Source organism: Ambystoma mexicanum, chromosome 3q (assembly GCF_040938575.1).
Source record: "Ambystoma mexicanum isolate Mex_15411 chromosome 3q, UKY_AmexF1_1, whole genome shotgun sequence".
Classification (NCBI taxonomy): domain Eukaryota; kingdom Metazoa; phylum Chordata; class Amphibia; order Caudata; family Ambystomatidae; genus Ambystoma; species Ambystoma mexicanum.
In genome coordinates, this window is record NC_090926.1 from 1,173,643,168 (window position 1) to 1,173,670,740 (window position 27,573).

Genomic DNA, 27,573 nt, shown 5'->3' on the forward strand with positions numbered 1-27,573 from the left:
AAAATACGATTAAGAATCTGAAATAAATGGCGAGGGTAGGGTGAAAGAGAAACCAGAAGGTTAGTGCAAAAGTGCGGTTTGTCCAAGATGAGGGTCGCATCATAATCAGAGTGGAGGGAAGAGAGGGAGAGAAAATCCGAAGGGGGTTGAGATTTTCGCCAGAGGGTGGGAAGGAGGAAGTAAATTAAAGAAAGTCTAGGATGGAAGTTGAGAGCAAAGATGAGTAAGTGTCAACTGAGAAAGATGAAAGGACACCCAAAGAAAGAAGCGACGATGTTAAAGAAGAAATATATAGAGAAGTGTCAAAAGACCAAAGGTCTCGATAAGAAAATGTGGATGATGAAGGAGTGGAAAGGGAGAGGAGGAATAAGCGAGAAGGCAAGAGGAGAATGATCAGATGAATAGATAGGAAGAGCTAAAACGTGGGAAGCAAAAGAGGCTACAGTTACAAGATGGTAGGAATCAAGCAGAGGAAGAAGTGGGAGGACGAAATGGGTAGAGGTGAGATGGAGGTTGAAGTCACCCAGAAGAATCAAAGGAGCATTGAGTGGTAGAAGCGTAGGTAGTAGTAGGAGGACGAGGTAATTACAAAAAGACTTAAGAGGTCTGGGGGGAGATAGATCGGGACTAAGGCAAAATAAAGGGGCTTAGTGTAAGCGGAAAACTGATATTCAAAGGATTGAAAGAGTGGGGGGTTTGGAAGGGAAGGAAGTAAGATGTAAGTAGACCAGAACAGAATGCAGACACCAACCCCTCGGCCCTACAGAGGCCATACAGAGTTCCTGGGGACGATGCAAAATGCAGCAGTGTGTGGTATAAATCCCACTAACATAACAAGGTAAAGTTACAAAGATGAGTTAGTATTGGAACACATCCGCTAGTCTGAGGTTTGCAAAGCGAGGAAGGGCTTCATCTGGTGCTGCCAAGCAAGTGTGAGAGTACTCCTTAGGACTTAAACGTAGCGGACACAACGCAGCTTGGATCACTGCAAGATTGCCTTCTTTTCACAGATACTGAAACACTCATAGGTGCAGTGCACGTCATTCCATTCTCCGTCGATCCAGACATGGGCGCAGTCTTCATTTTTAAGACTGTCGTTGGGCTCGCCTTCTTTCCAAAACCTAAAGTGATATTCCCATAAAAGATGAAATGGTCAGTTTTGAATAACTGGTATCAAAAGTCGGTGTTATACTACAATATACAGCATAAGTATCCCCAAAGTTAAGTTATAAGGCAGCTACAAGTCACTGAGGATATTCTGTGAAAATATATATATAATACATATATTTGTGTATATATATTATGTCATGTAGTCTTGTAAAGTGCATTGACATCAAAAGGAAGCTCCTAACAGGTACATATATAGTTCATTTGTTTAATAATATAATTTTGAGTGCACTTACTAAACCCACAGTTTCTAAAAACAATATTGTGTTTAAAATATTACATGAATATGATATTTTAGTAAGGTCTTGTGAAAGGTAGAAAAAGCAGTAGTGGTTTGATACAATGTTTATACAAACAAATGTCTGTATCGTGTCGATTAGGGTCTATGTACACATGTTTACTGTGATTACTACTTTGAACAATTAATAAGGTTTTCATATAATATTAATTGAACTTACGATATCTGGCAGAATTTATTCTGATATTTGTTTGTCTTAATTTCTATAGAACCCATAAATTAGTCACTCCTAACACAGTTGCTCTTGATCGATGTTAAATTGTTCCTGGACAGTTAGGACTGGGTACCGGGGAAGACCCTTGTTTTGTCTTTAGGTATTTACATAGCACAATCTTAGCTGGCCAGCAACAGAGCACTGTACAATGAGTGACAAGCGGCATGGCAATAGCACTTCTGGCAGGTGAAGGCCTGTCGCCTGGCGATATTGCAGTGGACTCCCCAGATGGCTCTTTTTTCCGGCTAAATAAGAAGGTGTTTGAATGCCATAAGCTTGTGTGCAGTACCGGCTGTGAAATCCGGAATTATGTTCAAACTGCAAAAAGATGGATTTTGATCATTCAGATGGTTCTCTATGGCTCTGGGCTCTAAAATAAGACCATTCTTACGAGTGGCATACACAGACCAGAAAATGTTGGCTGTCAGCTCGTTCCTTTTTAGGTTGTATACTAATTGACCTTTTCACAAATGACCATGGGAGAATTGACCTCAGGAGAATTTACCTAATTTAGAAGGTCTATTAGGACATATATACGGGGGAAACCCCCTGCAACCTCCCACCCAATACCCTTATATTATTTATAATCCAAAACCAACCCAATACATTTATATAATAACTAAAATAATATAAAGGTCAATTGTGCAAAAGGTCAATTGTAAAAGGTCAATTTGGGTAATACCCCTTTTTAATCTTTGGAATTTCAAAATATAGCGACACAGAGATTCCCAGAGGATGAACATGGACATAGAACCGACATTTGTTTCAGCGGCTCAGTGGACCATAGCCATTAAAGGTTCTGCATGCAATGCATAGAGTCTAGAATTTGACTCAGCTCTCCACCGGCTTCCGTTACAGCTTGGTAAGTGCAGAAGAGATCTGCTCCGCTGTGCATAGTGTAAGCAAGAGGCGGGCTGATGCATTTTGCAGCCTCTACAGTCAGTTGAACAGATACTTAGGGTGCTTCTGGCATCCACTATTAGCCTAGTCAAAGATAGTTGAGACCCAGACCATAGTCACTGTTGAGACTCAGGACATCATCGCCTTAATTTTATATGGAAAATTTAGGAACAGAAACATTGTCCTGAGAAATGTCTCTGTGCAAAAACCTTTTTTAAACTACTGTCCTGACTTGAGTGCCAGTGGAGAGATTCCCATTATTTAGGACTTGAAGATCCTTCCCAATTCGAGCAACTTGGGGGCAGGATCCTAGTTTCGAGGTCATGTGGCCCAACACTGGCAGGCTTGCCCTCCACCAGGAGCTCTGTATTTCTCAGATTCATTTTTAAACTGGGAGCCTCAGTGATTTAAGTAGGATAAGACATTGGGGTGGCTGGAGTGGTGGTGGAGGGGGAGCAAATGCAATATAAAGCAAAATTTGAGGGCCCAGCCTCAGGATCACAGATGGCTGAGGAACCTTTAAAAGGCCTGGGGCCCACCTAATTAAGGGAGTGACCAGACAGACGCAGTCAAGTTTTTGTACTTGGAATTTAAGGGAGTCGAATGTGTGAAATATTATTGATGTGCAGTTAAAAACAGTATCAAAAATAAAAAAATCAGTCAAAATAGAGCATTTTGTAAGAGACAGAGTTGCAGATAGTGTGGTCCCCAGACGGCCTTGTGGATGATGCAGAGGGATTTACATTTTTTGGGAAAATTTGGTTTTTATTGAGCTTTTATAGTTATGACATGACAACAAAATGATACAGACATTGGCATTTATGAAAGTGAGGTCACAACTTTCCCCCCACCCCTCCCGCTCCAGCCCCCCTCCGTCTCCCCAACCATGTTCTGTCGGATGATGACGACAAGGTCCAACATGTTAACTGGAGGCATATTGTGAGCACTAGGCAGTCTTTAGAAAGAGGGGGCGCTCAAATCACAAGGTCCAACGTGTAAAAATTACACTTTCCGTCATAGCAACTCTCTCCCCGCTCCGGAAGGGGGGGGGGGCAGACAGCGATGCTCAAATCAGGGGAACTGTCAAAGATGGTTGCTTACATCTTAAGCTGCTTTCCCATATTTGTCAAAAAATGGCAGCCATATGCCCTCAATGTTAGACTTCGATTTGTCAATCAGGTGAGTTAAGTACTCCGTGTCATAGATTGCCTGTGTTTTTGATACCCATTCCTACTCCCCCGGGGGTCGGGGCGATTTTCATTTTTGGGCCCAACAGCATCTGGCCGCAACTAACATGACCTGTAACATATGGTCGTGTTTCACCTTCGAACCCCCGTCAACCTCAATACCAAACAATAGTAGCCAGGGGGACAAGGTTCTCTCCATTCCATCTACCCCTTTTATCCACGATAGAACGTCACTCCAGTAAGTTTGTTCCGCCTGACAATTCCACCACATATGAACATAGTCCCCTATTTCAACATGGCATTTCCAGCAGTGGGGGTCCTAGCCTTTTCTCATTCTGGATATCCTCTGTGGGGGGTAGTGCCACCTGTGTATCAACTTCAGGGCCTGATGGCGGTACTGGGGCGCGGTTGTGGAGCGATGGGCCTGCCTGCAGATCTTAGTCCATCTTTCCTTTTTCCGTGATGGGTGTGCCTAGATCTTTTTCCCATTGTACCTGGGAGGATGGGGGGTCCCGTGGGGTGGAGAGCAACAAAAAGCTATAGAGCCGCGATATCACCACTTTGGTCCCCTTGTGTGTTATGAGGAATTTCTCGAAGTCTGTTAAGTCCCTCCTCAGCGTGTCTCCCCACCTACTCTCAGTAGGGGCGCCCTTGAGTTGCAGATATTGAAAAGGGGAGAGGTTGGGGAGGCCCAGGGCATCCTTAAGGTCCCCCATGGATATGAACCCCCCCTTCACCCAGAGCTGTCTGGCTCTACAAAGACCTGCTTCATACCATTGTTGGAAGGCCAGTGGTTTGTTGACCCTTCCCAAAGTGGAGGAGCCCAGATACAGCTTAGGGGCGAGGGCCATGTTGTGAGCCACCTGAGGTATCCCCACTCTTTCCATATGGGCCACAACACCCCCAACACCGGGTGTTTCAGAATCCTTCCAGGGATAGATGCCTTAGGGACCCATAGCCACTCGTCTAGTGTGACCGGCGTGAAAAGTGTGTTATCCAGAATTACCCATTGTTTCTTTGGGCCAGTCACCAAGTGGTCAATGAGGATTCTCAGTTGTGATGCCTTATAATAAGTCTCTAGGTCTGGGAAGTTAACTCCACCCTCGTCCTTGGGTCTTGTTAGAGTGTCGTAGGAAATCCTGTGGGACTTTCCGGCCCACAGGTAGCGGAGAAGAGTCTGCTTGACATCTAAGAGGTATGGCTTCGGTATCTGGGTCAGCAACATTTGAAACAGGTATAAAAATTTAGGGAGGATTACCATTTTAATGGAGTTAAGGCGAGCCATCCATGAAAGGCCGGTTTTCGACCAGCGCTGCAAGTCATGTTTGACTGCCGTCCAAAGGGGTGGATAATTTTCCTTAAATAGATCAGCCAGGTCTGATGGTATCTAGATCCCCAGGTGACAGAGACCCTCTGTTTACAGAACGGGAGGGTGTCGACATAGTGTCCCTCCCTATCATTGAGCTGGCCCAGTGGAAAGACAACTGATTTGTCTACATTACCTTGTAACCCGCAAGGGACCCATATCGTTCTAAACTATGCAATACCTCTGGGACTGATTGGGATGGGTTAGAGAGGTACAGGAGGACATCATCTGCGAACAAGGATATCTTGTAGTCAGATTCCCCTATTTTAATACCCTGAATCTGGTTGTTTCCCCTGATCGCTATAGCCCAAGGCTCCATCGCTAGTGCGTATATGAGGGGAGACAATGGGCACCCCTGTCTCATGCCTCTCTCCAAAGGGAAGGGTTCCGACTCTCCCCCGTTCACCACCACCCTAGCGGACGGGCGAGAGTAAAGGGCCGTCATCCATCCCCGCCACTTGGATCCCATCCCCAGAGATGACAGAACCCCCTCCATGAAAGCCCAGCTCACCCTATCGAAAGCCTTCTCCGCATCCAGGGACAGAAGGAGAGCTCCCTCAGATTTCACCCCTTTTGTGCTCAGTATGTGAAGGGTTTTGCGCATGCTGTCTGCTCCCTGTCTGTTCATTACAAAGCCTACTTGGTTAGGGTGGATCTGTCGGGGGAGACACTTTTCCAAGCATGTTGCAAGGATCCTAGTAAAGATTTTAGCATCTGTATTAAGGAGCGAGATGGGTCTATACGAGCTACACTCCACAGGACCCTTGCCGGGCTTAGGAATTACTGTGATCATGGCCTGCAGGAATGATGGTGGAATGGTGTGCAGGGTTTTAATTTGGTTAAACAATTTGGTTAATGGTTGTATCAACTCCGATTGGAATTGTTTGTAAAAATCAGCCGTATATCCATCTCCCCCCGGGGTCTTGCCTACTTTAAGCCTTTTGATGGCCCCCTCCACCTCTTCCTCTGTTATTTCCTTATCAAGTGATTCTCTCTCTAGGTCCGTGAGCCTAGGTAGGGGGCGGTCCTTGAGATAACTTTGAATCTCCCCCAGTGATTCATCCTTTTGTTTAGCATAAAAGGCCTTATAAAAGGCTGCAAATGATTCGGCTATGTGCTCTGTTTTTATCTGGGTGTTACCCGCCCCGTCCCTAATCCTCTCTATCCGCCTGCCGGCCCTGTTTCCCCTCAGCCTGATATGATATGATATGATATGATATGATCGTTCATTTATATAGCGCCTATACACAATATGTTTCAAAGCGCTTCAAGGCAAGGGAGGGAACAAGGGAAAATACAACCACATTCTTACAGGCCATGAACAGTAAGGATGTGAAATTAACTATCGTACTCGGCCTGACGACATTTCAGATAGTGCAAGAGCTAAGACATAGATAAGGAAGGGAGGGGGAGAGTGGGAAGGAAATGGAAACAGACAGGCGACTACCGTACTAGGCCTGACGACATTTCTGGTAGAGCCAGGGAAAAACAAAAGGTGAGGGAGAGGGGTGCAGAAAGGGAGGGGAGGAACAAAACAAGCGACTATCATACTAGGCCTGATGAGATTTCAGATAGTGCTGGAGGGGGTGTGAGGAGGAAAAAAACAGTAATGGGAGGGTGGAGGAAACAGACGAGGTTGCTATCATATTAGGTCCAGGGAAAATTCTGATAGAGTAAGTGTATAGAAGAAAGTAAGGGGAGGAGATAGGAAAAGGGAGAAGAGAAAGGAGGAGAGAAAAGAGATTAAGCAGTCAACAAGAGTGGAGAAGCAAGCGTGGAGAGCGAATACAATTGCAGAAGTCAGTAGTAACACATAATGTTGCAAGCCAGAATACAAGATTGAGATGGGAACAGCATGATTCAGAGTCACCATGAGTACAAGATGCAAAGGAAGTCCAGCAGGAGAGTTGAGAAAGAGTGACGCACCGTGAATGAATGAAGTCCATGAAAGTCAAATCCAGCATTGGCCACAAGACAGTGATGGTGAAGGAAGGCACCAGGTGGCAGGGCTTGCTAAGTGGTGAAAAAGAGCATCAGGCAGGAAGGTACCAGGTGGGCGGGGCTTAGGCCAGGTGATCTAGATCCACTTGCACCTGCTCCCCATCTGCACCGGGAAGTACAGCGAAGTGATGTTTGCTGTGAGGACACTCTACCCTGCTGAAACTGTGCCTCGACTTCGCCGAGACTGCCGTGAGAATTCTACTCGACGATACGCCTGGAGGACGTCTTTCTGCGGGACACTCTCTGCCTGACTCGGAAGTAGGAAACCGAGGGTGTTACGAGTGCACTTAGCCCCTCCCCTTCAGCTTCGTGACGTGGCTGGTACGTCTTTAAAATCTGCGACTCCAGCGCACCTGCACGCGCACCGGGAAGTACAGCGAAGTGCTGTTTACTGTGAGGACACTCTACCCTGCTGAAACTGTGCCTCGACTTCGCCGAGACTGCCGTGAGAATTCTACTCGACGATACGCCTGGAGGACGTCTTTCTGCGGGACACTCTCTGCCTGACTCGGAAGTAGGAAACCGAGGTGACTTTGGGCTGATCTATAGCATGCATGCTGTATTGTAGGCATAGTGGTCGGCAGTCCACAGATTTAGAGGGCTAATTCGTGTTTGGACATGTACACGTAAATGCACACGTAAAGGTACACGTAAATGTAGTTCAGTAGTCCCACGTATTGATTGACTGCCTTGACTCTCTATGTGGTGGGGGTCACGTATTGGATAACACTGCAGCTATTAGTCCCTCACCGACCCTTATTATCTCATTTTTTGTAGGGTGTTACGAGTGCACTTAGCCCCCCCCCTTCAGCTTCGTGACGTGGCTGGTACGTCTTTAAAATCTGCGACTCCAGCGCACCTGCGCGCGCACCGGGAAGTACAGCGAAGTGCTGTTTGCTGTTCACTGCGAGCGCACGGGCGTTTGGAGCCTCTCTTCTTTGGGGTGAGGGGTGTGGTGAGTGTAATTACCCTTAGGGGTCCGACTTTAATACAATTTATGAAAATTGTGTTGAGACCTATTAAGTTGTCTATTTCACCCTCATAGGGAGATCGAGTCCTGTCTTTAGGACCGCCCATAAATTAACGTTATCTGAACTCTAGGTGGCATTCCAAGGGAAATTATGGATTCTATTTTGAGAAATGGGAAAAAGCGGACGGAATGCCCTTTAAAAACGATCCCCATGTTAGAATCTGCGAAAAATCTAAAAAAAAAAACAAAACCAAAAAAAAAATGAGGTGTCTAGCCCCATTTCCTTGTTGCATGGGAAGACTTCACTCTTATCGATGTCTATGCATTCGGGTGATTTGAGGGATACTCTAGATACGAACCGGCCACCAGAAATGTATCTGGAGAGTTTAGCCAACATAGAAGTCTGTTCTACAAAAACAGCAAATTAAAATATTACGAATGATCCTTTTGCGGCTGATGAGCAAACTAGTGAAGTGCAAAAAATAATTGTGGATATACACGCAAATAAATACCTGCCTATTTCGGATATATCAATGCTGGCACCGGTGATTATGTCCGATCTTGACAAAAGAGCCAGACTTTCCTTAGGCCCCTCAACACCGGTCTCCATTAATGGCCCTTGGCGAGAACACGTACACTTTCATAAACCCAGTGAGCTGTTGGCCGGATTAAATAATTCCGACAAGAAACACACGATAAACCTAGCCAGCCAAACTCCTATAACCAGCTCACCTCTCAAGAACCTTGCGGACACTAGTAACATGCAGGAAAGCTTAGGAAAACAGAAACCGGTCAATACGTCTATCCCCATATTTAACTTCTCAAACGTCCCTGAAGCGACCTTATTCAATGACATAAACGAAGAAGAAGGTTTAGAGCAAAAACTCAATGACCTACCTATTTTCACGAGAATCCTAAATCTACTCGATCGTGGACACGAACATTCACACCTCTTATTACAAGAGATGAAAAATGAGCTTGCAAGCAATAAGGCCCAACTTTCAAAAATTGAAGGCTATATGCTAGCACAAGATTATTGTCATGTATATCACTCCGATTGTCACATCCGAGCAGCCGCCTTGGTAAAAAAGGAGATGTTTAATTCTACTCATTTTCTTGAGAAAAAAAATGCTGCTTCACAGACTTCAGACAAACAGTTTTTTGCCAACGGAATCCCGATAACCTTTGCTCAAATCCTTCAACACAAAGAGATCAATGAAAATCAAAAAGGCAATTTCTCACCTATTAATAACATGAATTACTTGGAAATTGCTAAACTCCAGCATGACAGACTCTGTCAAATCGAATCAATTTTGATGCAGCCCAAAACAAACGAAGAGCCTGATAAAACGCTTGCGGATCATGAAGATACTGCATTAAATGCAAGCCTACCTGTCAAGTCACCTGACAGTCCTTCGGATTTGGTTAAGCTGATTACTAATGGAAACCTTAATGAAGGTGTGCATGACACCCTCAATGCTCAAGATAAGATTTATTTTATATTGCGACGTGCTAAAAGAAACCATTTTAAAGCATTAAAAAGAAGACATAAAAACAAGGGTCATTGTGCTAACACTGCAAAAAAAATAAATGATTTCGCCTCTGAACTTGAAAATGACAATGGAATAAATTTGTCACCTACTAAAACATCTTCAGAGCTGACTGAACAAAATCTGAACATGAATGAATTAGATGATGAAAGCAAGTTTGCATTACAAATTAAATCTACAAAATGCCAAAGAAGTGACACGTTAATAACGTCTAAATCTCCTAGCAAAAAAAAAAAAGTCTCTGTTGTAATCTCCCATCCAAAAGTGTAAAGTGGAAGAAAAAATAAACATGAAGGAAGACGGGCTACAGCCTAGCATTGAAAACATGATTCAATCACAGGTAACAGCATTCTTTAAAGACCTGTCTTCGAAAAAATCTGACAGCTTGGTGCGGAATACGCAAAATAAATGTAGTAACGGTTGCGTACCACATGTGAAACCAACCGAAACATGCGACGGTACAGAGAAAATAAATACGTGCGACTCTCTTGTGACAGACAAAATTAATGTAATAATGGAGGTAGTTACTAAAACCGAACCCAACAAATCAGAGACTCAACTGCCATTTTCTCAGAAGATCACGCATGAGCAGCCGATAGCTATCATAGGCACCTCAACGCTAGAAGAATCGATACATTCATCGCAAAAACCAAGTACTACAAATATCCAAATGGAAGTACGGACTGTGCCGTCTAGCCATCAACGGGGGGAAGGTGAATCCACTAAAAAAAAAGAAAACGCTGAGACTGAAAATAAAGTTCAGGATACAGTTAGTGAAGTTAAAGACTCCCAGATTATGCTGCAATTTCATAAAATACCCCCAGAAATGAAAACTATCGTGGGGTGGAAAAGTGACCCTCAGATTAACGGTACGGCACGAATTAATCGCTCATTTCTCATGAACGCACTTTATAAAATTCCATCTTTAAGAAATTTAGGGTCTAACGATATAGAGTGGATTCGCTTACCCGCGTCAAACAACAACAGAATGTTATCGAATATGATTTCACCCATTATTGCAAAACTGATATGGGAACATCGAAGTGATCTCCAGTCTCTGGGACTTGAAATGATGGGGTTCGACCACATAAAGACAGCCATGGAGTTTATGGAATTCATACACGCCCCGCTGATGGTGGGCTCTCAGCTTAATACTTCGAACTTGGGCGATAAGAAATTACACAACAACATGATAGAACATCTGTCAGCTCTTACGAACGCCCTTAATGGTCTAAAATGGTTGGAACCTTTGGTGAAAACAGTTGTTAATGTAACTCCACCTACAAATACGTTATAAAATAACGACTTAGTTATCATGTCATGGAATTGTTGTGGCATTAGTAATCTTCTAAAATGGAAAGATAAGCTTCAATTAGAACATGCTCCAAATATTCTGCTTGTTCAGGAAACGATGGCGCTTACAACCATTGAAATTGAGGGATTTGCGGTATGTTTTCACCAAGCAAAGAAAGGTGGTGAAGGAAGACCCTCAGGGGGTCTAATGATTTTGATTGATACCACGTTAAAATTCACTATCAATAATATATATCACAATGATTTGTTTATTATGTGCGACATTTGCTTTGATGTGAACTTACATGGTCATCTACTCTTGATTTCTCTTTACTGGAATCCCTCACAACTTTCCATAGAAGAAGCCTCTGAGCTCTTCGGTGAGACTCTCACCACTGCTCTAGCAAAAGCACCTAATGGGAAAATATTTATCGGAGGTGACTTCAATGCATTATGTACTGATGATAACTATAATAGGAACGTTAGTTCCCCCTATCTGCAAGCCTCACTTAATAAAGGAGACAAGTGGATTAGGCTTTTTGAAGATTGGAACATATTTCTTGCTTTAACTTCTGCACTTCATTGTCAATTTACATGGAAACGAGGAAATAGCCAATCATGGATCGATCACATGTTTGTATCCAAAGAGCTTTCAGGCACACTAGCGCCAGTTAAATCTTTGGAAATTGTGTTTGGGGATCATGCTGTGATTTCTTCTGCTATAGTAAACTACTTTGCACGCTGCGTACCCTTGACTCACTTAGGTCTTATTCAATGTGATAGACCTACGTTGTCTATCAACTGGTCTCGGTCTACATGTCGGAGGTTTACGGCTCTGATAAACAGAGACCTTTGGAAAACCCATACTGTTAACAATATTGACAATGCAATAATCTCAAATTGGAACGGTAAGACAATAGCGGCGCACCTTGCAAAGTTGTCTACAGACGACTCCTCGAAGGAAAGGAGAGTAGAAGGGCGTGATTTGTATTGTCATGTCACTGCTGAACTAAAAATAAAGAAAATTCGTGAGCTACGCAAAATAACGAAATCCAGGCTCACCATGACTCAGAGTGAATATCGCTTCGAGAAAAAAAAAATATTGTGGCATTACAAAAAGAACCTTAAAGAGTTACGTATGCTAAAAAAAATTCAACAAAATCAACGAATGGTTAATCTATTATGTAACAGAAAAAACAAAGATATTTGGAAAACGATAAGATCTTTTGAAAAAGAGACTCCTCGAGGTGTCGAATCTTGCATAGACAGCACAGCATGGTACTCGTTTTTTCTTAAAAAATTTGCTTTACCTGTTGAATTTATGGAGTATGAAGATGCACCTGCGTCGCAATTAATTCCTGATAGTTGTCCTTGGAACAAGAACGACATTTCTGCTGCAATTTATAGGTTAAAAAGCTCCAAATGTCCTGGGCCGGATGGCCTTCCACCTTGCCTAATTAAAGACGACCCACTGTTCTGGTCTAATATATTTTATGGCACCTATCAGGAGATATTTCGAGCCAAGGTAATTCCAAGCTCATGGCTTACGTCTATCATTATTCCGATACACAAAAAGGGTAGTATTTCAGATCCTAATAACTTCAGACCAGTAGCAATCATTGATGTAGCGGCTAAAATCTTTGCTGCATTAATTCTTGAAGAGCTTGAAAGTTTTGTATAAAGGCGACTACTCTAAAATATCAAATGAAAGTGCTCCAAAATAAGATCTGTAAATTCTCATTAATTCCTCTCTTAGAATTTTATCTAAAAAAAGTAGAGGCAATATTACTCTACGGAGTGGAATAATATCTTAGTGATTTGGGCCCACTTTTTGACCAATTACAGGGGCAGATGTGGAAATACACTCTTGATCTGCCCCCATCCATGCCTAACGTGATTGTTATACATGAATTAGGCCTGAACTCTCTATCCGCTAAATACAACTTGAGATTACTAGTGAATTTTGCGAAAATGTTATACCCGCCAAAGAATTCACTATACTTAGATCTTCATACTATGATGTTGAATAAGAATCCTCCCTCCATAGTTCAATATAAAAAACGTATGATAGGAATTATGGAAAGGATTAATTTAACATGTGATGATTTAGAGCTCTTTCAGGAAAAGATTAAAAAAAAACTGTATCAAACTGATTGGGTGGATATTTGCACAAAAATAGCCAATTACTCCTCTTTCTTAGAATACAATAAATTTGTGCATAAACAAACACCTCGCATGACATATCTAAATCTATGCCCTTGTCCCAAGGTGCAGCAAACTTTTATGTTGTTTAGGTTCGACTTGCTACACACACGGGTTAGACAAAAGCATTGGTTCAAGAAAGATGTAGCTGATATATGTGTAATCTGTCGCTTTTGCAAGCAGACGTCCGAATCCCTTAAACATCTGTTTTTGTATTGCACTTACTTCGAAAAGGCACGCTGTAGAATGATAGAATCATTTGTGGAGGCAAATACTATTGAATCGAGGGAATGGATCTGGACTAGTAGTATGTGGGGGGCGACAAATGCCTCGATAATTCGAACTACATGCTTAGTAAAGACCATTGAGTTAAAGCTGCTGATGGGTGTTTAGTTTCATACTTGATGGACAATTAGTGTTGATGAAGTGTTTACACGCCTGGACCAGGTTGTTTTAGTTTCGATATAACGGCCCAAACTATCTAGGGGGCGACAAACGGCAGGACCATGGATCTTGTCTCTGATGATTTTTGTACTTATATCTTTATGCTGACTGCCATGGAGTTATAAATTCAACATGCACTTGTAGCTGTTCTTTTTATCTTATATAATATATGAATTTATATGTAAGTTCTTTTAATACTCAGAAATGTATTTACTCATGATTTGTAAAGGTCTTGATGTTTTTTTTTTTTAATTACATCTCGACTTAAAACAAATAAAACTTTTAAAAATAAAAAAAATTAAAAAAAAAAGGAAAAGAAGCTGGAGGGCTCCTTAAGTAGGGAAACAGAGTGGCAAGCAGGAAGGCACCAGGTGGGCGTGGCTTGCTAAGTGGTGAAAAAGACCGGGAAGCAGGAAGGCACCAGGTGGGTGGGCTTGCTAAGTGGTGAAAAAGAGCGGCAAGCAGGAAGGCACCAGTTGGGCAGGGCTTGCTAAGTGGTGAAAAAGAGCGGCAGGCAGAAAGGCACCAGGTGGGTGGGGCTTAGGCCAGGTGACCTAGATCCACTTGCACCTGCTCCCCATCTGCCCATGTGCGCCAAGAGAGTCCCGACCTTATCCCCCTTCTCATAATACCTCTGTTTTGTGTATCTCATTTTTCTGACCACCTCCCCAATCAGGATTGTGTGTCGGGCTTGTCTCTTCTCTCTCATTTCGCTCAGGAGATTCTCACGGTCCACATTTCCCTTGGTGAGCTGAGTCCTCATGGCCCGCAGGTCTTCCCGGAGTTTAGATTCTATCAGCGCTCTCTCTCGCTTCTTGCTCCAGCCCTCCGCAATGAGGAGGCCCCTAAAGGTAGCCTTTGCCGCCTCCCAGACTGTGACCATAGGGATTTCCGCTGTGTCGTTGGATACAAAGAAGGCCTCTATTTCCTTCCTTAAGAATTCCCTAAACACCTGGTCCCTCACGAGGGTGTCGTTACAGCGCTACCTGTATGATTTCAGGGTGGCTTGCATTCGCCATTCCATAACGAGAAGCTCGTGGTCCGACCAGGTCACAGATTCAACTGCAGGGTTCCCGAAAGCCCCCCCTACCTCCTCTGATACCAATAGCAGGTCAATTCTAGTATATGTTTGGTGGGGAGGGGAGAAGAACGTATAACCCCCAGGGGCTTGCGAGCATTTACGCCACACATCCACCCAATAATATTCTTGTAGGAGGTCCCTAAAAGCAAGGTTATCCTTCGCAGGGGCTTTTGGTCCCATCCCCTTGGCCGACCACCAATCCAGATGAGGGTCTGTGATAAGGTTGAAATCCCCGCCCAGGATCGTGGCCCCCTCAGCCCATTCGTCCATGACCTTGAGAACTTTATGAATAAACTTGGTTTGGCCAGTGTTGGGTGCATACAGGGTGGCTAGTGTGACTCGTATGCCCTGGGATAACCTCTTTATCCCCATAAATCCACCTCCAAAGCCCCTCTTTGTCTCCACATCGGTGAGATGCAGTGATTTACCCAGAAGGATGCCAACTCCCTCCTTCTTCGAGGATTTCTGCGAGGCCCAGAAATTTCTACCTATCTCCTTTCCCTTGATTGTCGACTCCGCCCCCCTTCTGTAGTGCGTTTCTTGTAGGAAGAGGGCTAGCAATTTCTGTTTGCGGAATAAGTTTCTTGTGAGAGATCGCTTAATTTTTGTGAGTTGAGGCCCTTGACATTGAGCGTGCCGATTCGTCCTTCAACCATGATCGTCGCTACCCTTGCTCAATAAAACTTTGGTTGTTACCCTCATTGTCGTCCATAAAGTTGAATCCCAGAACCATGGTATGACGTCCCCTTTTTGTTTTATCCCCCCCTCCCGTCCCTATTTCCCTGTTTCCCTTTCCCATTTTGCTAGGCGTTCGTCTCCATCGACCGACAAGCATCGGGGTTGGTCAACGAACCACCAGGGCCGCTACCCTGGGCCCCGGGATAAAAATAAAAATAAATACAATTAGAAAATAAAGAGGTGCGGACTCTACCCTCCGCGTTTGTCCCTTCAGGAACTTTTCCCGTAGTTAGTCGGGATTTAATCTCCCCACCAGACCTCGTTCCACTTTCTCCTCTCTTTGCCCCCACAGCTTGCGTTGTGTCCCGCAGGTCACGGGACCCATCATGGGTCAACTTCCAGTGCAAGTTGGGAGGGGTCTCTTTGCTCTTGGAGGTTACACTCGGCTCTGAAAACAAAGGAACCTGTCCATATCTCTGACAGTTAGGCTCCAACGCCTTCAAATATCAATTTCAACATAAACCCCGCCAACCGCGGCAACACCCAAATGCTACATATAACTCCCCCCAACTTGGTTGAACCCACAGGGAATGTGTGAGTGGTTGCATTACAGAGAAATAACATCACATTTCTTTTCATTCTCTCCCTCCCGTATAATCACATAGGTCCACCTTGCCAACAGTGGCAACATCAAAACTGCGACACACAACACCCCGCAGCCTGGTGGGGCCCATGAGGATGACGTGGGGGATCATATTGTAAAAAGGAAAAATTGAATATCTCATTCCTTTTCATTTATTTCATTCTCCATCTTCCCCATGGTCACGTAGAGCCCCAGCGAACCCCAGGGGGGTTTCTGATCTTTTGGAATTTTCGAGTGCCCTTCACTTTGTGCTTCCCCTGGCTTAAGTCAGGGCCCCGTGGGGCGCGGCTCAGGTCCCTATCGGTACCGCTCGTTTCCCCCGAGGGTCCTGGGGAGGCCCCAACCAGTTTGTCAATGGCTCTTCGAATGTCCTCTCCAGTCCTGAGCTGATGGTTCTCCCCCTGCCATTTGAAAGCTAGATAGAATGGGTGCCACCACCGGTACCTGACCCCTTTCTCCTGTAGCCATCTAGTAAGTGGCCCGCATTTTTTACTCATTTGTAGCGTGAGGGCAGACAGGTCCTGATAGATTGCCACTCTGAAGTTTTCGTATTGTATGTCTCTTAGGGTCCTAGCCCTTTCAAGTATTCTCACTTTGTCTCTGTAGTAGTGGAACCTCGCAAGCACAGAGCGTGGGCCCCTGCCACCTCCGCTGGCTCGATGGACCCTATCAATCAGGATGGTTTCTCCGGAATCACTTCACAGGACAATCCTAATGATCTCTTGCAGTTTGCCCTCCAGACCAGTCTGGGTCTCCCCCTCCACCTCCGTCAGGCCAAGAAATCGCAAGTTACTTCTTCGTTCTCGGTTTTCCATGTCATCAACTTTGAGAAGGAGCTCCCCCTCCCGTCGCTGCATCTCCTTAAACCTTGCCTCCATCTGTGTTTCCAGGAGGTCGGTGGATGCCTGGTTATTCTCCACCCCTTACACTCTGTCCTCCAGCGTAGCGACTTTGGCGGTCAGGTCAGCCAGCTTGGCTCCCATATCCGTTCTCATCCCCCTGATTTCATCGAGGATAGTCTGAATGTTAGTCTGCATGGTGTTCATGTCAGTGGTCGGCGCGGATGAGGTGTTGGTCCATCCATCTCAGGATCTCCGGGTATGAATTGATATTTTGCCAGGGTTTCCTTCTAACTCATGAGGTGTTTTCGCCCCTGGGTCTTTGTGGTTTCTCAATGTTCCCAGTAGTATCCCCAGGGATTCAGGGCTTTTTCCCCCCCGCCCTCGGCTCAGATCCTATAGGTTGTCGCAAGGTGGACGAGATTTGGTGCTTAGATTCGCTCCTCGGGGGGTCTGCACGTATCACAGGGGTCATCTTAGGGGTCACCAGTACACCTTAATCTTTGCTTCTTGTTGGGGATTGCTTCTATGGCTGTGGGGTTGTCAGACGCCACTTGTATTCCGCTATGTAGGACCACAGGGGACCCTCTATTTGTGTCTCTTCATACAGTGTCAGGGGTTTCTTCCTGCGCTGACACTCCCCTGTCAATGGTTCTCCAGTGTGGTGGTAGGAGGGGGAGTGGTTGATGTAGGTGGCCTGGATGCCAGCACCCCCCGGTTGCTAGTACTCACCGTTGCACCAGCGTGGGCCTGGAGGAGTCGTTTTGAGGTAGCTGGAGTGGTAGCCCCTCGGGCTTTCCCCTGGGTCTGGTGGACTCTGCTGCGGGTGGAATTTGAGCCCCTGGATGGGGGGTTGGGCCAGCAAGGAAGAGGGTGATTTTGTGGGGTTATGATATGGTCCTCCCTATTGAGGGAGGCCCGCGCCAATTTGTCCTGTCTGGTCAAGGGCAGTTAACCCTGTGGGGGGGGGCAGCCGCGTACCAGAGCGGCCCAGGCGCGCTCCCACGTCAGCCCGGGCCTGTATGGTATGTGTCACAGCTTGCTGCACTCCATAGGCAGTTGAAGAGGATCTCTGGGGCCCTTGTGGTCGTGGTACTCTCCGTGGTGGGGAGGAAGAAGAGTGGGGGCTAGGCACGCTCCTGCAACGGCTCGAGCTGGTGTGTGGGGCTCCCAGTGGGGGCTCAAGGGACACGGCTGCACAGGCAGGGCACACGGCAGTAAGAACCCAGGCCGCCTAATGCGTCTGCTTCTCAAGCCGAGCCTCGGCAGGAGCGGGAAGCAGGCGAGTCGTGGGTAAGCGGGGGCGCAGTGGCCCAGATCCCCGCAGGGTCTCAGCAATCCTCTGATGCTGCCAGCAGGGCCGTGGAGTATCGGCTCCGCGGGCTGGTCGCGGCTGGGTGTTCGGCTGCAGGGGGGAGGGGCCCGGCTGCGCAGCTCTGCTCTCCGCGCGGCGTGAGCCTGGAAGGGGGAGCGCGAGCACTCCGAGTCAAATATCTTGGGGACCCGGGCACCTCCAAGGATCGGAAGGTGTCGCCGGGGTCCCCAAAGGTTCCCACTGCTGGTTAACGCCTTAGTGGGGGGGGTAGCGTTCCTTTTTCCCCTCTAAATCTCTGCAAATCTCCCGGGGCCTTCGGGGAGCAGAACAATCAGGCTGCTATCAAGCTTGCGCTCCCTGGTGGCCTCTCGAGGGATTTAAATTTGATCTGTGCAGCAACTGGGACCCAGTGAAGACATTTTAGGGCATTAGAGATGTGGTCTCTGGGCTTAAGTCCAAGGATAACTCTTGCTGCTCTATTCTGGATTAGCTGAAGGGGTCGCAGAGTGGAAGAAGGAATATTAAGGAGGAGGCTATTGCAATAGTCAAGCCTAGAGAGAACCAGGGCTCGGTAAACATTGAGCTTTTGGGGGAAAGTGAGAAAAGGGAGAATTCCTTTGAGAAGGAAGAGTTGAAAGTGGGACTTCTTAGCAATGTCCTGAGTGTGATGGAGGAAGGAGAGAGAGGAGTCAAAGATGACTCCAAGGTTTCTGGCTTCAGTTGAATGCGCAGGGGGAAGGCCCCAGGGGGAAGGCCACAATGAGGGGAAGAAGGAGGGAGCAAGGGTCCCAATCGGAAGGATCTCAGTTTTGCTGGCATTGAGGCAGAGATTGTTGGAAGTGCACTAGGCCTGGATTGCAGATTGACAGTCAGGGATGGAGGAAGGTGCAAGTGAGTCAGCAGGAAGTATAATAAAGAGTTGAGCATCATCTGCATAACAATGGAAATTGGGGCAGAAGGAGGGGGTGAGGAGTGCTAGATGAGCAAGGTAGATGTTACAAATCCAGGGGGAGAGGATAGAACCCTGGGGGACACCACAGGTGGAGAAGGAAGTAGGAGAGGATAAGGTGCCCAGGAAGACTTGGGAAGAGCGGTCTTTTAGGAAAGAGGTCAGCCACTCCAGTGCCCGTTCAGAGATACCAAGGGTATCGTGGAGCCTTTGTATGAGGATGGAATGTTTGACAGTGTCAAAGGCAGAGGAGAGATCAAGTAGGATGAGGACAGCTGGTGAGCTGGAGTGCAGGGATGCAAGCAGTTCTTCACAGGTGTTCAGAAGAGGAGTTATTGTGCCTCTGGATGCTCAGAATCCAGACTGGTGGTCATGGAGACCACCAACAAGTTCAGTGTGCAAGTTGAGTTGGGGCAAGACCAGCTTCTCTGGCAGTTTCCCCTGGAAGAGGGTGATTGAAATAGGGCGGTAGTTGGCTGGACAGGTAGGGTCTGCCGAAGGTTTTTTCAGGAGGTGGCACACAAGTGAGTGCTTGAGGGAGATGGGAAAGATCCAGCAGCAAAAGAGTGGTTGCAGAAATCAGCAAGTGCAGGGGCATGAGAGACAATGTTTTCCTTGATGGTCCTGGATGAGCAGGGGGAACCTGTTTGGAAGAAACCTTCATGGAGCAGACATCTCTGGTAACTACTTCAGGTGTAACGGGAGAAGGAGGGGAAGGCGGAAGGAGGTGGGTAAGTGGGCAAGGGGGCGTAGGATGGGTTTGGCGGGTGAGTAACAAGGGTATTCAGGATGCCCTGAGTTCTGGTGGCAAAGTGTGTGGCTAGTGAGTTGCAGAGGGCCTGGTACAGAAGAGGAGAGGAGGAGACTGCGGAAGGGTTGGCTAGTTCACTGCAGATTTGATGTTTGGCCGTGTTATTGGATGCACCAGATACCCGTGTCTGAATGAGTGCCCTTTTTTGGCACAGATGGAGCATCTGCATTGCCTTTGGAGCAGGCGGCCGACCAGTTTGTCAGAGGGTGAGCCTGGGGTTTGCCACTTCCGTTATGCCACTCTACACTTTTGTAGAGTCAAAAGGAGTGACTGAGCTGGCATTGAACCATGTCTCGGTGAGAGCGAGGATGTTGAGGTCAGCGTCTTCAAGAAGGAGGCAGATGTCAGCAGAGTGTTTGCTGGCTGAACAGGAATTAAGAGTCGCTAGGAGGATGATGTCTCTGCCTTTGTGGGTTTTCTGAGGAGGAGTACAGGGGCATTGTGCTCAGGTAAGAGGGGAAGGGACAGTGAGAGCAGTAGGAGGATAGGCAGCAGAAGGAAGGCAATTAATGAGGGAAGGCAGGCAGGTCAAAGAGCAGGAGGTTGGGTTGATGACCCTGAACCAGGATATTGCCAGTGTGGTCGACATTAACGATGCAATGTGAGGATGAGAAGCCAGCCAAGAGGACTACCCACTTGGTGCCACCGTTAATGAGAGAGGAAGTGAAAGGGGAGAGAGTAGAGATGAGATGAGGGGTCCATAGATCTGGAGAGGGGACAGAAAAGTGGATATCAGTGAAGACCTCTCTGGAAGTTGCTCTCACATAGGTGTCTGCGATGGGAAGGCCAGAGTTGGCTCTCACTGTATCTTTTTTGCGTTTTTGTCCTTCCAGACCTTGTAAGAGAAGGAGGGTAGGTGATAATGAAGCAGTTGGAGAAGATAGGAGAGATGGTGAGTGCCATCAGGGTGGCAGAGGATAGTTGGAGAAAAGAGGAGAGAGGCTGCACTGCTAGTTCTGGTCCAGATCACAAGGCGGCCAAGTAGATACGGGAGGGGAACACAATGCTAAACAATCTAGGGTGCAAGATGTTAAAAAGCACAACACCTAAAGTAAGTCCACACAGGGTAGAAAATGTAATGCAATCTGGTGTGCAGGAAGTTAAAAAGCACAACACCCAAGTTAGAAAGTTCACACAGGGTACAAAATGCAGTACAATCTGGGGTGCAAGATGTTAAGAAAGCACAACCAAAAAAAATCACACTCAAAAAGCACATAAAAAAATGCCAGCAACTCAATTACCACAATTTTTACAGCTCCTCCATATTTTATTTGTAGGTATTTTATTACAGGATTTTGTTAACGCATAAACCTTGCGAAAGGCATTTGTGGCGCTGTGCAATGAAAAAAAATAACATAATTATAGATTAGGAGGTTAATATGAGGAGACACCGCCTGTAATTAGCAGGCGGTCTCCACCAGAAATATTCCGGATTCATCCTTGGAAGAATTGCTGCCCGCAGTAAATGCTCCATAACCGCAGTGAAGTCCATTGGGCAGAAGACTAACTCCACCACCATACCACTCATTACTCAGTGAATTTACCACCAAAACAAGTGGCGGTAATGGTAAACAGGTTTACTCCTATATTCGTAATTAGGGCCAAAGACCTTTATTTATTTATTTATTTATTTAGTATTTGTAGAGCGCACTACAGCCCACAGGCAACGAGGCGCTTTAAGGAAATTTTAAAAAGGCTTGCTTGCGGGTTACAATAAGCGGCCCAAGAAGGTATGCTTAAATACATTCACTTAGATACATTTGCTCGGTTCCAGATGTTACACATTGAGCGTTACAGTTGATTACTCATACTGTTGTCTAGGTAGCGGATTGAGAAACAGATAAATATCATATACATGGTGACATAATACTAGGGACAGTGATGCGGTTAGCATAGGCTGCCCTCGAAGGTCTGGCGCCTGTTTGTTCGGTGATCCTTTGCCTTGTGCCTCCTTAGCAATGGAGGCACAAGGCAGCAGGTTGAGAGTCTTTAAACATTCCAGGAATACCAGAGTGACCTGCAATATTGTTTTTGTACAGGTTTTTCAGGTGTATCAGTCCCCACCTCATGTCCTGGGTGTTATTTTATTTCACCTGACTGTTTTATATTTGTACTTCTCCTTTTGTCTGTTTCTGCTTCCTTTGGCCTTTCATCTGATATACCTCTGCTTACACTACCTGTTTTTCTTCCAATTTGCCTTTTGTGCAGATATTTTTTCTTAATGCCATTGTTCCTTTATATATAATATTTCTCTCACTTTCTATTCCTCTCTTTATTTATTTAATTTTACATTTGTAAAGCGCACAAAACCCAACAGGCACCAAGGTGCTGTGTTTTCCGAGTCCATTTATCTGCATGTAGTCTCTCTTAATATTTCAACATTATGTTAAAAGGTATGCCCCCTTTACTTATGGCGTACATTTCCACGCTTGGTTACGATGCAAGTTTGATCTTGCTATGGTGGTGCTGAGTGCCATAATCTGCGTGCGCGCCTGCGCGTGTGTGCGTGTGTGTCCGTGCGTGTGTGCACTCCCGCGCACTGCATGAGTTCGCAGAGAATTAAGCAGTTGTGATTGGCTGAAAGAGTCCGAGTATGCAGAGTGAGCATGGCCAGCAAAATCTTAGGCCTAGGAGGATGGTACTCTTCCCTTGCATAGCGCTCCCCTTCTAGGTGCTATGACAGTATCAACTGCCCTTTTACGGTAAAGACTGATATAAGCAACCTAACCTGCCCCTTGCCACCAGCCAGGGGAGGCCTCGGTCCTAATGAGCGATGTGGTTCCCCACATGGAAGAATTATGGCAAGGAAGTGGCCCCCCCAATGTCACTCCCCCATAGAACACTTCATGCATGCGCTCCCCCATTGGACGTGAGGGTACGCCTCAAAAGATCAGAAAATTAAACAATATTCAATAGCTGAATGCCCACACTGAACTTAAATAGTAAAGGATATATTTTTTTAAAATAACTATAAAATACAGAGACTATGGGCACTACAGGCACTGCCTGTCATGTACATCTTACGTCCCGCAAGCGCAGTGACGTAAGGCGCATCCAAATAAAGCGCCGCCCTGCCAGAAGGCAAGTCAGTTCCGGGCACAACCCACACCACGTGAGTTGTGCTTTTGTGCAGCTCCTCAGCCCGGCCTCCAAGCAGGCCCTGACTCGCTCTCCCTTCTGCCGGCGCTCCGGCAAGGCGAGACTTAACACTGGCGACGAGGGATAGATGAAGTGAACACTAGCTTCTCATGCTATAACTTGGACCTCAAGCACTCGGCAAGCGTGAATTTTTGGAGACACAGTGGGGGCCCATCCCCCACCCAAACAAGAAAAAAGGAATTTATTTTTTTCATCTTCTCCTACAATGCTCCAACATCCACGGAGCACAGATAAAGAAACCAGCCGAGGTAAATGGGAACCTTTGGCTTGCCGGCTCCTCAATTTTCAAGCCAGGTGACGCAGGAAGCACCACTGCGCCGCCTGCTACAACGAAGAGGAGCTGCTTGGTGCCTCAGTACCTCATTGACACAAAGGGGACAAAGAAGCCGAAGCAGGTGGGAAAAGTAAGAATCTGCATCGACATGTGGCTTCCAAATGCGGCAATCAAAAGAGAACAGTACATCACCCCCACGCTGGATGAAATCATTACCAACTTTACAGGGTCAAAAGTGTTTTTGAAAATGTACCTAAACGCTGGGACCTTCAGTTAAAACTACATCGCGACTCAAGATACATCACTACCTTCTCCACGCACTGAGTTTCGGCATCTCCTCCGCGGCAGAGGTTTTCCAGCAGGCCATTCAGGAGGTAATACAGAGCATCCCAAGAGTGCTGATTGTCAGTGATGACATCCTCATCCACGCCAGCGACAGGCACGAACACATGCATCACCTCGACATGGTGCTCAGCAGGTTAGACACCGCAGGTTTGACCATCCACCGGGAAAAATGTGAGTTTCTGAAAGAGGAAATTACATTCTTTGGGTACGGGTTCAACAGCGCAGGAGTGTCAGCTGACCTACAAAAAGTGGCAGACATAAAGGAGCCCACCCCCCAACAACACTCACAGAGATACGCAGCTTTTTGGGAATGGCAACATAGTGCGAGAGGTTCATCCCCAACCTGGCAATGATGTCCGAACCACTCAGGGAAGTCACCAGATTGAACACCAAATGGGACTGGAGCCCCGACTGCCAGGAGGCATTCGAGCGCATGAAAACATCCCTCTCAGCCGAGACAACAATGGCATACTATGACCCCACACTGACAACGGAACTGTATGTTGACGCCAACCCTGTCGGCCTCAGGGCCATCCTTGTTCAAGTATCTCGAACAGGGGAAACGAAGCCCGTTGCCTACGCATCCCGCGCCCTCACACCGACGGAACAACGGTATTCGCACATCGAGAAGGAGGCCATAGCAGTGTTGTGGGGATGCCGCCACTTCCACATCTACCTCTAAAGACGAAAGTTCTGGATTTAGACAGATCACAATCCACTCATCCCAATATTCACGGGGTCATAGTCACACCCCCCCCGGCTAGAAAAGGGAAGTGCTTACTCCACCTGCAACAATACGAGTTCAAGTTGGCCTACCAAGCGGGCACAGACATTCCGGTGGACTTCCTATCCAGTCTCCCGAGGGCAGCCACCCTAGGAGAAGAGAGTGAGGCAGAGGAAACAGAAGAGCACATATGCCAGATCATCCACACTATGAAGCCCAAGGCAGTCAGCATTGATGACATTGTAGAAGTCAACCACACTGACCCCTGTTATGACCTGATCAAGAACACCATCATATTGGGCGAGTGGAAATCTTTCCTCCGCAATGTACACAACCGCATGCCGGTGGCCAGACACTTCCTCACGGGTATGTTGCCAGTACAACAGGATCTGTCGGTCACCAGCGAAGGGTTAATCCTGAGAGGGGCCCGCATCGTGATCCCCAGCAGTCTGCAGGACAGAATGGTGGCACTGGCACACAAAGGCCATCAAGGAATGGTCAGGACTAAAGCCAGGAATACGACACTGAGTGTGATTCCCGCACATTGACACCAAGGTGGAGCAACTCATAGCAGCCTGCCTCCCTTGCCAGATAACAGGAGCACCGCCAAACCCTGAACCCATACAGTCGGCAGAGCGTGGGTCGTCAAGATGGGATGCGATCAGCATCCTTTTTGTACGGTTCAGGAAGGGGCATATCTACTGGTGGCCATCGATGTCCATTCAAGATACCCAGAGGTGGCGATTGTATCCTCGACAGCAGCAGAAATGGCGATACCGGCACTCGAGAAGATGTCTGCCACCCATGGCCTGCCACGACGCATCGAGAGTGACAACGGACAGCCGTTCTGTGGTACGGAGCTCAAGAAATACCTGGATGATCTGCACATCCAATACCAACACATCACGCCGAGGTGGCCACAAGCAAACAGCGACCATCAACTAGGTGCTACGAATATCCAGGGCACATTCCAGCCCCTGGAGAGTGGATCTTTACTGATTCCTACGGAACTATCGAGTGAAGCCCCACAGCTCCACGGGTCTACCACCGGCAGACCTCATGTACAGGACATTGGTAAACTCATCAATTCAACATCACCCAAGCAGGGGCATATACACCTATGACAGTGATCGCACCCAATGAAGGAGAGTGGCAGCGAATGAACACATGAGTGTCAGGAGACATGCAAAGAAGTCGGGACACCAAGTCGGAGACCATGTGTTGGTGGTACGAAACTCAACGAAGACCAAGCTCGAAACACGGTTCGATCATGTACCCTGGACCGTGACCCGAATGGAATGGACAATGGTGACGGCAGCACGAGGCACCAGTTGGTCACCCGGTACGCCTTGTGGTTGAAAAGGGTGCCCCGACAAATGTGGACTGATGGGGACAAGCAGCCCCCGGGGGAAGTGGAGCCGCCGCTGGATATTTCAAACCATCAAAACGAGGGAGAGATGACCCTGAGGTGTGAGGCTGACAAACTATCTGAAGGACCTGATGTGGCGGTTCGAGATGATGAAGGTGGCCTGAAGGGGGAACTGGCATGGGGACGGCCCCTCAGCCGAGACCTGGGCGCTATGCCTTAAGGACAGCACTGAGGGCTCCGGAGAAGTTAAGAGACTATGAGTGACATTGGGGGGAGTGCGGCACTGTGCTGGACTAGAGTGCACAGAAGAGTTAAGCTTTTTGTTGACATAGTTACGTGTGTTGTGTGTTATTGTGTTCTGTTGGAAAAAAGGAGGAATGTTATGTACGCCTTACGTCCCGCAAGCGCAGTGACGTAAGGCACATCCAAATATAGTGCCCGCTCTGCCTGAAGGTAGGTCAGTTCCGGGCACAACCCACACCACGTGTGTTGTGCTTTTGTGCAACTCCTCAGCCCAGCCCCCACACCGTCCCTGACTTGCTCTACCTTCTGCCGGCGCTCCGGCAAGGCGAGACTTAAGACTTCCTTGGACCTTTCCCATGAAGCCCGTTTCCATAGAGCCCTGGGCCGAGGGGTAACACACTGAGGACGGATCTGTGCACCTAGAAGCACACACAACACTTCATATGTAGTGACTCTCCTTCCCAACCCCCAGTTTCCAGGGTGACGTCACTGTCTCTAGGGAACTCTCACCGTGGCCTCCAAATAACAGGTCACTGTGACCCACATGGGCTAGAAGCAAGTTGCCCCTCTCCATGATATGCTATGGTGAGGCCAGCTGAAACATGGTATTATCCCTTTTGAGCTATGGGTGATACAAGGTTCTTCATTTTATGCACCTACCTGTATCCGTGCTAACAGAAACGGTTTCTATCTGACTTTAGACCTTGGCTAAGAACCCAAGGCTCCAAATCCCCTGTTTTTGGATCCAGGTAGAGACCTCCTTACACACAGTATTTATGCTTGATCAGATGCGCCATCTAGTCTGGTCCTCCGGCCCTGGCTGTCTCAAAGGGGCCAGCTGGTAGTTTGAATATACCCAGTTGCAAAGTCTTGAATGCAGGTATAGGGAAGTGTAATCCAGGTATGTACTTCAGACACAGTATATGAGATTGCTGGGAGACAATTCACTGGGCATCCTCTGTCTTGCTGGCTTAAATGTAACTGCCCCAATGCACAACACACATGGACATTCTCACTGCATCATACATACACTGCACATGCTATAGAACTCGCTCACTTCAAAGGCACAGAGAGCAGGGAAGAAGAGAAGAAAATAACACATTCACCTTATCCTAAAACATACCATATTGGCAGACATTGGCTAGGGAGGATAGCTCAGGGACAAAGCGCTCACTTTGGAAGGAAGACGATGCAGAGCCCTGGTTTCTCACAAGTGCCAGAGAATCCCTTCCCGTCGGCAACGAGGGAGAGAAGGATGCAATGGAGGCAAAGGTTCCCACACTGAGTGAAGCAAGGGAGCCCTACTCATCCACAGGTCATAACAACACATTTTACAGCACATGTTGTAGCAGGAATAGGAAAAGAGGCATATGATCTACAGGAAGGTATAAACCTATAACATCTCACAACAGCGGCCTAATCTGCAGAGTTGCCTCTGCAATATTCTGCTATAGGATCACCTGCTAATCCTGCACCTGGCAAACAGTGTTGGTTTGCTCATCCCCTCCAATCAAGCTCAGGGGGTACTTTAATGAGACTCCTTTCTCATTT

The 27,573-nt window shown here is 46.9% G+C and overlaps 1 protein-coding gene across 1 annotated transcript in view; it reads right to left on the reverse strand.

Annotated features, from left to right (window-relative positions):
- Window positions 1-230: 230 nt before the first annotated feature.
- Window positions 231-27,573, reverse strand: part of LOC138447726 (hepatic lectin-like) — a 438,341-nt gene continuing 410,998 nt past the window's right edge. Inside the window, exon 9 of the mRNA XM_069604027.1 lies at window positions 231-1,121. Coding sequence (XP_069460128.1) covers window positions 983-1,121 — 139 coding nt within the window. The 3' untranslated portion in view covers window positions 231-982. The remainder of the gene's footprint in view (window positions 1,122-27,573) is intronic.